At 34.8% G+C, this 15,585-nt stretch overlaps 1 protein-coding gene across 5 annotated transcripts in view; it reads left to right on the top strand.

The window, feature by feature from the left end:
• The window catches only part of TBC1D5 (TBC1 domain family member 5), a 313,398-nt gene that overhangs the window by 172,521 nt on the left and 125,292 nt on the right, over positions 1 to 15,585 (top strand). For all 5 annotated transcript variants that reach the window (XM_088163893.1, XM_088163900.1, XM_088163888.1 and 2 more), the window contains 5 exons: positions 1,208 to 1,297; positions 1,403 to 1,474; positions 3,716 to 3,783; positions 8,716 to 8,818; positions 14,508 to 14,596. In XM_088163893.1, coding sequence (XP_088020019.1) covers positions 1,208 to 1,297; positions 1,403 to 1,474; positions 3,716 to 3,783; positions 8,716 to 8,818; positions 14,508 to 14,596 — 422 coding nt within the window. The remainder of the gene's footprint in view (positions 1 to 1,207; positions 1,298 to 1,402; positions 1,475 to 3,715; positions 3,784 to 8,715; positions 8,819 to 14,507; positions 14,597 to 15,585) is intronic.

Raw genomic sequence — 15,585 nt, 5'->3', positions numbered from 1 at the left:
ACAAATTTTGTTGCATTGACATCAAGTCTTCTATTGTGCACTAAGTCTGATAGTAGAGAAGAATTTTTCTAGTAGAGTTACTGTGTGTTAATACTAATCATTTAAATTACCTCACTTAGAATTTCTCAACCATCATTTTGGCACAGAGATCTATAAAAAGAAATTTTAAATTCTCCTTATATATGAATGAAAGAAAGAGAAAGTTTGAAATTTAAAATGTATTTAGCATTGTGATTCGAAGTTAATTAAAATATTCTGTATTTTATATATTTATGTATTTATAGGAAGACAGATGAATATATGCCACCTGTATTGTTTTACCAGTTTGCTTCTTTTTAAGTCTGTAAATTAGGAGGCCATAACTCAAAGCTCTGGACTAGCACAAACATCAAGTCCTTCTCTGTCTACTAATTAAATCAAGGAGTGGTTTTATTTTAGAAATTAGGCATGGTTTATTTGCTTGTCCCAATATGCATTAGGGCTCTGCTGTTAAGTTCTGAAATTTTAAATGTTTTTTTAGTAATTTAGGAATATTTTTTGTTTGTCAGTACTTCTGTTTGTCAGTATTACTGTTTCTTAACACTTTACAATGTGCAAATAAAAACATTGAAAAAGCAAGAAGATACTGGGGTTTTTCCTTGCTTCAAATGCAATAGTATTTTGCACTGCATGTTTCTTTCTAGCCCTTTTTAAAGACACATGAAAAAACTGAGATGTAGGCAATCTCCAGAACTTTCTGCAAAACGGACTCTCTGATCTGTCTTGCAGAATTCTAGGGCATGTTTAATTTCTTACATTGGGTATATCCCTCAGTGCTTAGTTCCTGCTCTGCATTTGTGGTTCGTTTTAAGCACCTCACATTAGGTCATCAGTGTTACATAAATAGCTTCAAGTTTTGTGCATTTCTTTTCCCGTCTTTCTGTTTTGTTTCTGCCATGGAAGTCACCATCAACTTTAGTGAAGCTGGAACAGTTTGCAAAGCTTGAGTTTGTGGCTTCAGTTGACTGTAATGCTTAATTTTGCACTGTAGAACTGCTCTTGTTTCTAGCTACTTATTTATGGACTAGAAAGCACTAACACCAGAAATATGCTATAGTTCTTTGCTTTCTCTTTCTTTCTGGGGTGGTTTATGCTGTCTGGTAGGATTTATATGAAAATATATGTAAAACTGATGAAACTTAATGGATTTATTTTGTTTTGCCAATAGTTGTTTCTGGACGTTCTACCGCAAGATAGAAGTCAATGGATTAAAACCACTTCAGACTTAAGAACTTCTTACAATAAGATCAAAGAAATTGTAAGTTAGTAAAAAATAGGTTCTCATACTTTGGCATAGATATTAACATTTATAGCATAACAGGAGAGAATTTGATTCTTTTATTTTTTTTCTGTTTTTACCTAGCACATTACAAACCCTCGGAAAGCAGGACAGCAAGATCTGATAATCAACAACCCACTCTCTCAGGATGAGGGGGTAAGTTAACCCAACACATGCTACTAAAATTCCCATTTTCTTCATACTGACACAATTGAGTTCTTGCTGAAGTAGGCAAAATGGTAGGTGCTAAAATCTCCCTCCTAAATGTCCAAACAAACTTGTGTTAACAATTATTTCCACAGGTTCTGCTGAATAACCAGATTGATATTCTGACTTCCAGGGCTTAACTCAGCAAAGGCTGTGGTAAACTAAAAACCAGTGCTGGACTATAATTAACTGATACGCTTTTTTATCACTGTATTTTTTTATTTTATACATTGAGCGGCTCTAGTTTAAGGAATGTTCAAACAGTCAATATGAAGTGAATACTGTTAACAGAACTCTGAAGTACTCTGTGTGGAAGATTGTTCAGCCTTGAACGGGTTTTTTTTACTGCATTTTGGCATACCTGAAAGCTTTTAAGTATATTATAGCACACATCTTTAAGCTTTTCTATTAATTATGTTACCCTTGTTATCATCAAAATTCCTTTTTATCAATTTTTTAAAATAACTTAATGCCATGAAAATAATTTGTTTGGCTGCATTTACACCTGAAAAGACTGTCTCAGATATCTCTGGTGATATGACTCCTGTTTTGTCCACAAACAGAAGCCCATACTTCATCTGTAGAGTGGTACTGTGCTCCTTATTTAATTTAGAAGGAGAGAGCTCTGCAGCTGTTATGACTGTGCACATCATCAAACTGTTCTTGCATCCAGCTGGACAGAAAGTTGTGTCAAATGGAAAAGATTTAAAGTGTTTCTGCTGCAGTTTGTGATTATGCACAGTGGCTCAACCTGCTTTCTGCCTGTGGTATCTTTCAAATATAGAAAACAAAGGTTGACATGTCAGAATACGTGGCAGGGGATTAATCTGTGAAACAAAGCCACTGACCAGATCAGGCATAGGAATGAAGAACAAATGAGCCTCTGGTGTGACTTAATGTTGCACACATTTCGTGTCCTGATTTTTCCTTCCTTTTTGCAATGCAGCTTCTGTTTGCTTCCTCTGTTCTGATGGGCCAGGGTGGGAGCAGGGGCAGGGGAGTTCCAAAATGTGGTCTTGCTGCATGAAAAGAGTTGTGAGTTAGAAAGGTACTCATTGTATGTAAGACATTATCAAAGATATAAATATCTTTGAAGTTTAGGTTTTTTAGGTTTTTTTCAAATATGGCAACTAATTAACATGGCTTTTTGTTATTTTACTTCCCTCCCCATAGATAGCATTGATTTACTTTCTCTTTTCTTTCTGTGGAGCATAAGCCACCATGGCAAAGAATTGTTTACATGAAGGCAAGAAATTGTGGAAGTATTGTACAGACTCTGTACTGTATTTCATTCACTGGTGCTGCTGCAATCTGATAACTTACCTAACCTGCAAGAAGGCTGCTGTAAATTTTGCTTCATCTGTATTTTGATCAAGTTAACATCCCTTTGCAATAAAAATAAAGTTTCCAATACTCTTCTGGAGCATACAATTAACAGCACTTTCTGACTTCTTTCCAGTTAGCTTTTACAACATATTTGTAAGCAAGGCAGGAAACAAAAGAGAGAGGATGAAAATAATCATAAGTATAGCTACAGAAAAAGCTAAACCTACTTCAGAGCTTTAAGTACTCTGGCTTTTCCTATCATAATTTTTTTAGAATGGCCAGTCTTGGTCTTCAGAGTGGATTAGGATGATGTCATTTTCATAATAGTTATTTGATTATCATACACTCCTTATATGACTTTGTCTCCACTAAAATAAACTAACTTACTCCCAAACAATTTCTTACTATGGATATTACAGCAGCTTCCAGTTAAAGTTCATCTTTGTCAAAGAAGTATGGCACAGTCCAGTGATACAGACCTTTTTCCTTGTGTGAACAACTGAATTTTTTTCAGTTGAGTTGCTGGTTCAAAGTTTGACTTTACTCAGCTATTCTAAATATTCTTCCTGGAACTCAAACAAGTAACTCACAAACCTGCAGCCATCCAGTGAGCAAATGCTATGAGCCTAAGAACAAGGATCCAGGAATTTGAATGTTTTTATTTCTGATCCAAACTGACTTTCTCAGATATGTTGTGCTGGTCACCACCATTCCTTATCTCCCATAAAATATTTATATCCCTGTCTGCCAGGAATGTTGAAGATTAATTAGTTAATATTTGTACAGTACTTTGCTGATGTAGTTTATAAGCCTTAAGTATTAGTAGAAGTCTTGGTTTCATACAATTATTTTTCCTTATTTCAGAGTCTTTGGAATAAATTTTTCCAGGATAAAGAGCTTCGAGCAATGATTGAACAAGATGTGATGAGAACGTATGTATATCTTCAAGAGAAATTTCTATATATAAATTTATATTCTGCATTTTTATGTGGTATATATTATGTTGTGTTTTCTTGACTTTGGTTACTATAAATGTCAGTTTTGTTGAACATGAATGTGTGGAAACATACATTAAATGTATAAAAATACAACTTACATGGAGTAAAAGATGAGACAATCTAGCTGAACATTAAATCCTGGAGATTTATTGGTATCATTGAAGAAAAGCTCTTCTAAATTAAGATATTAGGAGATGTACTACTTGTGAAATTTAAAGTAGTTTTCTGTATAGAGCAAAGAGAACATAAGAAAAACTGAAAGGCCTTTCAACTAAATTATGATCATAAAAAAAGACCGAACAGATTACTTTCCTAATTCTCAACACTTAATACAATCAATAATAAAAAAGCAGTTTGTAATTAGTAAGGGAAATGTCACTCATGTATAGAAGTTGTGAGGTTCTATTTTTATTTATCACTATTCTAGTTTTATTTGTCATACATGCCTTTTAAAATTTGTCCTGATATTACTATGATTATGTTTTCATCTTCTTGGCCCTTAGGTCATGCCTGTTTAGAAACTTGTTAGAGTTAGAACACTCAGTTCCTGAAAATATTTCTTTTCAGAGTGCAAGCATTGAGTAATGTGTAAATGTAATTAAATTCAATTACTGGTTTGCTACCATGTGAAATTTTACTGTATTGCAAATATTTTTCCTTATAACTTGAAAAAAGTGATGATAGTTGTAGATTTTACAAATCCTAAGCTTACACATTTTCATTTACAGGAACCAAGTCAGGCAAAAGAAATCATTGCAGTCTGGTTTTCAAATATTTTACATGTCCGTCCCTAGACCCATTCTTGAATGTATTTTGCCATGAGATATATAATTAAAATCTGAGTATACTTTCATGTGCATTCTCACAACAGATGGCATTTTTTGTTTGTTAAAGGAAACAGTTCAGGATGTTCTAAGATTAAAATATATATGTATCTAGACTATAATTGGAGAATGAAAAGTCCAATGGAGGTTGTGGTGGATGTAAGGCTATTATTTAAATGTATATGTAAATACACACAAATTACAGGCTCCACTGTGGCAAGTGGCAGAGTAGTATTCACTAATATCTGTAATAGTGACTAAAAAATTTTTCATTTATGCATTTATACATATAAAATAATACCTACTTGAAACAATAGTAGTATATATTGTGTCATCAATAGCAAAGTAAGTCAAGCAATGAAGAAGCAAAATTTATCAGTGAATATATTTGATCAGCTACATGCATTTTATATGTACACTTGTTTGTCTAATCATAAAACATAATATGCATTTTTACATATACCTATGTATCTATTTGTAAACTATAATTATTTTAAGAAGCAGTAAGTTCTTCATTCTGTGGCTTTAGAATGTAAAAACTCTCTATTTTCATTTACATTCTTTAAATGAATCCCTGGAGTTAGAATTTTAAAAGTTTAAAATTTGTCATTAATTTACAATGCTTTTTATTAAGGTTAAAATAATTATTATATTCAGTTTCTATAATCACTACTTTCTAGCTGCTGTTTTTTATTTAATAAATGTTTTTATATCCTTTGTCATCTAGTTCAGTCCTCCATCATCCCACAGCATCAAGTATATAATCCTGTAGAGAGTGATGCTAACTGCACACAGAGTAGCAAACCAGAGTTCCAGCTATCAAAGCAGTAAAAAAATTACTCTATAATGCTTTTGTTAGAATTCCCTGAAGTGCAGTAACAATAAACAGGAAAAGTGACTAGTTAGGTTCCCAAAATTGGTATTGGTTTAAATTGGTTTAAACTTCAGGATTTTGCTTTCTAAAGACAACTGGAATAAAGTTTGTTCATGTGTGAGTGTTTGCTTCTATGCATTTTGAGAATCCTTGTCTCACCCAATCATTGGGTCTGTGAAGCCTAGATACTCACAGGTGGGTTAGTCATGCTTCAGAGTTGGTGTACCTGTAGAACTCTAGAACACAAATCTTCTCTTCCTGAAGCATAAATACAGTTTTTGTCTGATGAATCACACTATGGAGAGGTACAGTTTTCTTCAGTAATTATAAAAGGCTTCTAGCTCACCAGAATATAGAAGACTTTCTAGCAAAAACCAAAACTTTGGTTTCCTAATGTCAGGTGATAGAAATCCAGTCCATAATGTCTACATACAGTTTTAAGCCTGTTGCATAAAAATAACAGCTTCCAATATTTACAAGTAGGAAAGAATATTGTTAAGTTAGTCCCAACTCATTAGTGATCAGTGTTTTAATTTTTTTTTTTTAATATTTTGCAGGAATAGAAATCAATGTATTGGCAGATACAAAAGCATTTAACTCAAATTAAAATACCAGGTTACTTGTTGTCATTGCAGTGTACATCTAGGGCTGCAAATGGCTAAGATTTTATTACCCTCTTTCTCTCTCTGGTGTTTTAAGAAACTAAAATACCTAGAAGGCATTCCCCATAGACAGATCAAGTTGATTTCTTCTCTTTTGTTGTAGTATTTTTATATATTGGTCTACTTCGTTTCTGCTTCAGGGCTAGCAATCACAGTTTAGGATGATGGAAGCTGTGTCAAGATGAGTAGTGGTGGGTGCTGGGGTTCCAAACTCTCCATCCCCCAAATAAGAAAAAAGTAATTTTAAAAATTTCCAATACAAAAACAGCAGTGGAAAAGCCATTGGACAGCTACATCCTTCCCAAGAATGTGGAAGAGTTGGTAAGAAACAGTAATCCATTGATTATTATCCCCATTTCTGTCTGCCACGAAATTTGTTTTGTGCATCCCTTTATTTGTTTGCCAGCCTATTTCTTCAAATTCCTGCATCAAATTCTGGCTGCCTCTGGTGCAGGGGCCCCTAGATCAGCTAAAGGAGTATTTTAAAAAGCTATATCTGACTCACGCTGGTCTTCACTTTTAGAAAGCAGGGACCTGAATGCACCATTGATTAATGGTAGAGTTGTAGTAAAACTGTCTAGGAAAATTCCCATGTCCTTATGCAGGCTTTCTCAGAGATGTAATTAAATGTAATAGTCTCATGTTCATGAAAAGCATTCTTATCTTGCTGATTTGAGGATACTATATTTCCTAAAACACAGCTTTAATCATAAAATGACATTTTCCATAAAAATCCATCCTGAACTGATAGTTCCCTCATGATCTCTTCTATTTACATTTATTGTAATTAATACTTCAGGCAGCTTATTCCTGAGTTCATTATTATCCTTTCTGTCACAATCTCTGCTATTACTAGATCCTCACAGATATCTCTGTGTATTTTTGAGTTTTCTTTGTTAGTCTTCTCTTCCTAAACTTCATAAGGCAATCCTGAATAACAGTCCTTCAGAAATAATCTCTTCAAACCCCTAAATTATGTCGATTGCCATCTGCTGTAATGCACTTTTGGTCTCAGCTGTGTCCTTCCTTTACAGTAATGTAATTAGTACAAGTGCATACAAGTTTCCAAATGTTGGTCTACCATTACCTCCACCAGGTGCCAGGAAAACGTTACACCTCTCATCCCAGTGCCTCTCTCAGGACTGCAGCATGACAGTGTTTAAGCCATGGTGTCTCCTCTGCCTTGGCTCTTGATTCAGCTCCTTTCATCCGAGGATTTCAAAGCACTTTTCTAGCCTTAATTAGTTCTGTTTCTGTGCTTGCCTGTCATCACCTCTGTGAGATGACCACAGTGATTAGCAATATTAATAGTCTTATCTGAAGTAATTTATTATATTTTCCTATATTGTTTCTCTGTGACAGGCTTTATAATAGCCTTAAATACATCTGGTCTAAAGTACAGCATCATAGCTCAGACCTGGGAAATTTGTCTGAAGAAATCTTACTTCAAACCATGTGATTTAATTCTAAAATAATGACTATACTACAACCTTTATTTCATCACTGGCCTGAGGCCAACCGTTATTAACTTTTTAAAGTATTCTTCTGTTTTTCTTTGTCCAAATTTACCATTTCTTTCTTTCTAGTATTCTACTTTTCCAGATTTTATTTCTTATTGCACTGTATAGTTGTAGAGCAATGTAGTTTGGGGTGTTTGTTTTATGAAACATATTTTGCCATCTAGTTACTTCTTCAGTAGCAATGAAAATACCTTTGTTTTTACACTTATTCTAATTTTAAGTGCGTCCTGCTTAACTATTCTATTTCCTACTTCCTACAGTCAAGGAGTAGGATGCACAGTTGAGAGTTGCTTCACAGTAATTACAGACTGGAAATATTCACATTTCCAGTGTGTATGTAACAGGATTTTCCCAGAAGCTTTTTTTCCTTATTCTCACACAACGTCCACTTCATTCTGGTTCACTTAGGCTTTTTGCCCAGCCAGATTATTTTATAACTGTGGAGTTTATTTGCAATAGCTGTTAAAGTCAGTGAAATGTCTAATTGCATTGTATTGCAAATACCAGAAAGAGATACTAGATTTTAGTATTTTGGTTCTCATGTCAGTTATAAGATATTTAAATAATCTTGTCATTAAATGATAATATTTTTCAAATATTAAAGAAATATTGAACCCTTGTATATGTGCATCTTCAGACATACTCTCATTCATTCTTCTATTTCTTCCCTTGTATTTCATTCAGATGAAATGCATATTTCACAGATGTCTAGCTTTAATGGGATTAAAAGGGATTAGTTATTTAAATATAACTGTGATGTCATCATACCTGTGTAGCAGATTGGTGTATATTAAAGAACATAGTTCATAATTTTGGTTGCAAAACAAATATAAGAAGTCATTAGAAGTATTTAACAGTGCAGAGCAGTGGGAAAGCAGACTTTCTGACTAAGGGGGATGCTCTTTCCTAAAATTTCTTCTAGAAGACCAGCAACTGGCATTCTGTGCACTCTATTGTTTACTTTTGCTGTATTGCTTCATTTTCAGCTTTCCTGAAATGCAGTATTTCCAGCAAGAGAATGTAAGGAAAATTCTTACAGATGTTCTGTTCTGCTACGCCAGAGAAAATGAGCAGTTGCTTTATAAACAGGTAATGAAAATACTGTACAGGTGGCATTCATTGACTCAACATTTTCTATATGGTTTGACAATAATGTAGCTCTCTTGTATCTGAAGTTGTATCATAATGCTAAAGTAATCAAAGAGCTGCTTGTCAGCTGGTTGGTAAGTAAGCTCATTGAATAACATATGCTTTTTCCTCGTAACACAGTACCGTAAGTTGTTTTCTTTAAGGTTGCTAAGTTTTCTAACTTTAAATTCCTTTATAAACATCTTTTTCTTTGTCATTGGTTAAGAAAGCAAAAAAACAAAGAAAGGCTTTCTCTGCTTACGTAAAGAAGGTACACAGCAGGATTTAAAATGTTATTGAATAAACAAAAAGCGTAGTGACTTCTGAAATTTAGATAGTTTACTATTTTAAGTTTTATGTAATATTTTAAGTTCTCCCCCAATGTGCTAAAGTATGCTAGCAAAAAGGTCTTTATCTAACCTTGTAGTATCGAAGTACAATGCAGCTGACAAAATCCTCTTGAGTTAAGGATAAGGGTGCTACAAAATACCACTTTTACACAGTTACTTGAAGGACAGTCTGCTCAAACTATTTTTGATAAAATGGTAAAGAAAGCCTGAGTTGCACGAAGTCTGCATCCACAGAGTTGGTAAGTTAATTAATTTAACATTTGTTCTGAAGGCTTTGAAGTAACTATAAACACAATGCTATATTCATATAGCAAGACGAATATGCAGAGTATCAGCTGAAGTATATTTGTATTTGTTTCTTCACACAATTATCTGTAGGCTGAGTAGAGACTGACAGACTGAGGGATACTCTGTGTGCATGGACAAAGGATGAACTGTAGAGGAGCCAACTTTAGGTAGATAGAAAATTTTTCATGGCAAAAATACAGAGACTCAGTAAAGGTGAAGATTTTTATAAAGCAGTCTATGCTTTCAGGCATGGTCTGTGACCACCCTGTCCTCAAGCCAGGGAATAGGGTTGTTTCATGGAAACAAAGGGCATGTGAGTTGAAGGAGCACTTACTTCTGAAGAATTTCTTGGTGATTACATAAAAATGGACTATATAGTTATCAAACATATAAAACATCTATCAACTGGTTATTTCTCATGTTTGACAAACAGTGAGCAAGAAATAGTCTTGTGTAAGAACAATAAAAATGAAATCTAGGAGCTATATTTTGAAGGGCGCTGCTAAAAAAATACTTAGCAGTATTCAGCCTTCTCTTTCTAGTGAATATAGGCCAGAGCACTGATGATGGGAAAATGGAAGAACACATTCCAGCTAATTTAGTCTATCATTTATTGAACAAGAAGAATTATTTTACTCTTTGGTATGACTTAAAAGGACTTAATTACCCTCTGCTCATATTTAAAATCCTCTTGATTCCTTACCAAGAAATAATACCTTTCTATATAGGGATAGAATATTTAGCCAGATCAATTTTTTTTTAAAAAGCACTGCGTTTCATCACAAGCTGTTAAAGCTATTATTTTCTACTAGGTGACACCCCGTTTAACATAGACCATATTGTTAATAGTTATGGGATTTTATTGAATTAATGAGACTGTTATCATGTAGTAGAATGTCTTGCTGAGTTAATTGAAACTGCAGAGATTATATAAATGGTATTAATGAACTTTGACTGCCTGATGCCTCAGCTTTAATAAAGACTGCTTGGTGGGCTAAATGAACATAGGCAGATAAAAGAACAGGTTCAATTTTGTGAGCCTACAGGCTGTTGACAAAGAAAACTTCTTTACCTCTGTTTTCAACTAGTGTGCATCAGTAGTGTGGCAGTTCCAGGAAGGGGTTGTTACAGGATGAAGAGGAGAGGAAGTGCAGAAAATTAAATTAATTTGGATCATGAAAACCTGTTGATTTTAACCTCTCAAAGCTTGTTCAGTACATCACCTCAGTCTTGCGGTGCTGTGCCAAGTCCACAAAATAGTAAATGTTGGTGTTTTTTCTCCCTTGTGGATATGTGTTGCTTTTGTTAGAAGCTTTGCTTTTTCCTTACCTAATTTTAAAAGGGTGGGTTTGTTTGGTTGGATATCTTAAAAGGTAATGCTCCTTTTAGCTGATTAGTAAGATCTTCCTTCTTTGTCCCCGTGCTTCTCTCTTGCTAGATAATATTTTTTTCATGTCCATCATTACCCTTCTCTGAATTAGGTGAAAAGAAATAGTCTGTAGCCGACAGGATTTTTTTTTCCCTTCCTTTATCAAATACTTAGCTAGTAGTCAATCTCTCTGATGTAGTGTTTTTACCAGCCTCATGCCCCACTTCCCATAATAGTAATTTCCACTACAGCAAAGCCTAGCATATTTTTGAGAAAATAATGAGGGTTACCATTAATTCATCAGTACCAGATCATCTCCAAGTTGTTGTCTCCACAGTGACCTGAATACAAAGCCCAGATTAAGGAGCTTGTCTTTATACGCAGTTTCTATCATGGGTACTGGTCCTGTTGTCATGCATGAGAATTCCTCTGTCTCATTTGTATGACCACATACAAAAGATACAGTTGCCATTAGAATTATAAAACTTGGCGAATGAATGAAGACTGATACTTCTCTCTGTCAGCATCTGTCCCCATCCAGTGTTATCTTCCCAAATACTTTGAAAAATTATAGTTCCTTGGCAGTTTGCATACTTAGAACATTGTATTGAAACTGTAACATAGCATCAGCATATTGTATTACAAGAAGCAATCCATAATGTTTGCTTAATACGCATAAATGCACGCAAGTTGTCTTTGTTGTAGGCTTTCTGGGTTTTTTGGCCAGCATGAAGGAACATTTTATTTGATGAGGAAAAATATATTTGTATCCCTGGTCTAATGGAGTAGAATGTTGTGGAGCTATATTGCAGCTTTTAAAGGCAGAATCTTCCCTGAGATCACTGAATTTTTAAATAGCAGCTGTAGATATAAATCTAAAGTGTATTGTACTTAAGAATATGTAAAAGCTACTCTAAGAGTTCTTCTGTAAGACTGGTGACAAAATTCTGGTCATAGTTACAGTGAAAGGAAATAGTGAAAATTAAGCTAAATCACTAGGCTAACTATTGTTTCTTCATGATTTGATTGCCCTTAGAGAAGTCAATATAATTTTGAAATGCATTGATTCACTTGTCATTGTAAAAATGCTATCATTCTGATTTTCTTTCTAAACCATAGACTGTATTATGAAATCAATATTTTGTTGTAGCGGGGAAGTGTCATAAAATTATCTGAGCTCTGTCAACTTATTTATTAACACTAAAGAGTTTTAGTAAACTGTAGCATTGAAAAAATATGTGTATGCATATTATACTGGTAGCTTTCCTTGCCAAGCTAAAAATCTCTAAACATTTGAAGTACTCTTGTAACTGAAAGATCAGAGGTATCTTTTTGAAATCCTGATATTTCATCATCTGTTTGTTTTGGTTTTGTTATATGTGGGCAGCCGCATTATGATTCTATTTTATTATAGATTTGATATATTATTATGTTAGAAGAATGTGTGATGTGCTTTTATCTTTTATAACTAATTCTTATTTTATGTCCTCTTTCTTTTTCTTCTGCTTATATGTTTACAGCTTAGGTGGTAGTTTTTTTAGGTAGTCAAGTTTTTTGGCATTTCCATTTCTCCTATTTCATGTTTAGTATATCAGGGTGAATAAAATATTAGATTCAGAGCTGTTAATTAAGCAAGGGCTGTGTGAAAGTACAACCCTGGTTATTTAAATCTTTTTGCTACTTATATATTGTCTAATCCTGGACCTTTCTCCTTTGATACGACCATAATATTTTAAGAAATCTAAGTTTGACATTTATGTAATCTAACCCATTTGTTGTGTTTCACATCAGCTTCTGAAATCAAATGGCTATATTTGGTTTATTTTGTTTTTCCCTAACTGAATTTCTCTTTAGGCTTCACCTTTTAAAGTAGTCACTAAAGGTTCAAAAATAGAAAGAAAACATCCGAACTTCAGCCCTGACATTGAGGTCCTAACAGTCATCTCAGTCCTGAATTAAATTTTTTTAAAAATTAAACTTCGTAGGATTTCAGTTGATGGCATACAGAGAGATCACCAAAACTATTGTCAAAATTGTCAAAAACTATGCATCCAAGTGTACTCAAAATAGTAAATGATGTAGAGAGGGCTTCCTCTCGGGTCAGTTTGGACCACTCAAGGAAAATCTCCATTGCTTCCAATAAAAGTTCAAGGGTTTTAGTAGTTGATGGATCTGTTCAGTACATATGAAGCTGATAAGGTAACTTACTGGTGTTGAGCACTCCTCAGATGCTGTATGGAATGTCAACTGATAGACCAGCAAAGCAGCAGGGTTGCTCACAAGCGTGTAACACTCCAGTGTTCATGTCGGTCCATCACTGAGGAGGCTGGAAAAGCAAGTGCAGAGGCTTCCTGGCTTGGAGCTGCAACCCAACCATTAACAGTAGAACAGCTCAGGGTATCCATCAGCTGTCATCTGACTCCTGACAGCAACCTGAAATGTTGATGTGCTTGATGGACCAGTGCCAGTGCTCCTTCTGCAGCAGGATAGATGAGATACTCTTCCTGGAACCCCTGTCTGCCCAGAGCACTCCCCTGAGTTGGGACTGAGACTCTACCTGATGAACTGGAGCACTCCTGGCAGCAGGTTCTTATTTCTACAGCTGTGCAAGGACTTCACCCAGAGCCAGGCCCAGCAGGGGCAGCCTGGACACTTGGCATCAAGCCCCTGCTGTAAACTGGTGTTTTGGGGCAGAGGACAGGAATTCCCTCCCCTTAGAGTGATTCTTGTGTCCAAAGGCAGACAGACAGATCTCAGTCCTTCGTCCCACATCCCTTCCATCACCAAAGAGCTCCTCTCCCTTCTTTTGTATGGCTGACCCCCACCCCAGCCTAGGGCTCTAATAGCTCCTACCTGCTGTCCTAGTCCCAACACTGGGATTCCAGCTCTCCTGGGTGGCCCAGCCGTGCTTCTAATGCCAGCCCAAGTCCTCAACTACCCATCCATTTTTTTTGTTCAGATTCCTGCCTATTTCTATGTTTATTCTGTATCTTAATATAGATTGCATATATAAGTAATACTCTGCAGTGGAACAGTACCAGGTCTTCTGTGCATTGTGTTTAATGATTTTATTTTGAATATTGATATAACTTAAAAGAAAGAGAACCGAAAAAAAGCCAAAACCTCATGTTAATTCTCATGTCTTTAGAAATTAAGTTTCATTTTCTTTCCCAAATAGCTACCCTTGTCTCCTTTGGAGCCTACTGTTATACTTCTATCTATGGTTTTGGAACATTATAAAATACCAAATAATTTTAAATTTTGTAATTTTTCCCTATTGCAGATCTTTGTACTGTAGATCATTATTATAATTATCATAAATAAAATTCATATTTATGAACACAGATCTTGAAGTAAACTGCCAGGTGCAGGGTTGCCTACCATTGCCAATTTGTAGTGTGTTGTGTTAGTAAAAGGGAGACTAACTTGTTTCCATATATTATAGAAGAATAAACACTTGGATTTAATCAGAATTTAAGATAAAAGCCATTGATTATGAAACCATTCTGTTAACAGTGTGAATGAATGTTCATGCTTTCAGTTAGTCTGCACCTAATATTGCTGTCTGCCTTATGCTGTGCATTAGGAACTATTATATGACTAGAAAATCTAAATATACTTTTGCTTTTCTTTTTATGTTTAGGGCATGCATGAACTTCTAGCTCCCATTGTCTTTATCCTACATTGTGACCACCAGGCTTTTTCACATGCCAGTGAAGCTGCACAACCCAGGCAAGCATTGCATTTTATTTGTATAAGAATCCGCTTTCTTTTAAAAATAAGTTGGCTGAACTATAGCTTGTAAATATGTGCTCCATAATTATTTGTATATCATTCATAAATTAATATCAGAAATCATTGCATCCTTGTGCTTTGATGAGAATGTCCTTATGTCATCTTTCCTACTGCAGCTCCTGAGATTAGACCCTTCACAGATAATGGCTGGTGAAAAAATGAAAAAGAAATCTAAGGAAAACCTTAATTTCAAAGCTTACCTACCTACCTGCAGTTCCACCTCATCCTTTTTTCCAGAAATGGTCTTGTTTATGTCACTGCAGAGGGTAGACAGATTAGTGAGCTCCACTCATAGAGTAGACATCTTAACCACTTTCCTCATATCTTAAAAGGGGAAATAATCACTGAAGACAAATTGTTGGGATTGATATCTCTTTCATCACCTTCAGTGTTGTAGCTGTGATATCCAATTATTCTTTGACTTAGTAGCACTATGTTTAGGTATTGATCCCCCATTTCATTCAAAAGTGTGTATGGGTGTATGATGGAGTCATACTCATACATATGAAATATTGCATCATATAGTTATCTGCTTTTATTCTTGTCCCATATGTAAGGCTTTTGCTTTTACTAAAAAATAAAAAAGAACCTAGTTTCATTCTTGTGATATTTAGGACATTTCATTTGGTTTTTTGCACACTGGAGTCAAGCAGTGAATAAAAATGAATTTAATTATGTGTACAATATAATATAACCTCTGTAGGTATCCCTCAACGTGACTGCCCAAAGGCAGTTAAGCGTTATGATGATTATTTACAAGTGTGTGTTTTTATTCAGTGTCTGTCCTTAGATATCCTAAAATTACCTAGAAGATGCTCTTCAGCGCTAAGCAACCTAAAATAACCATGTGTTATGTACAGCATTCTGTTCCATGCCCACTGAAAAAGTAAAGCTAAGCAGCAAAGTAGATGGAAAAGAGGTGCTGT

This window comes from Sturnus vulgaris, chromosome 1, assembly GCF_052056855.1.
Source record: "Sturnus vulgaris isolate bStuVul1 chromosome 1, bStuVul1.hap1, whole genome shotgun sequence".
Lineage (NCBI taxonomy): Eukaryota > Metazoa > Chordata > Aves > Passeriformes > Sturnidae > Sturnus > Sturnus vulgaris.
This window is presented reverse-complemented; position numbering and strand designations above follow the sequence as displayed.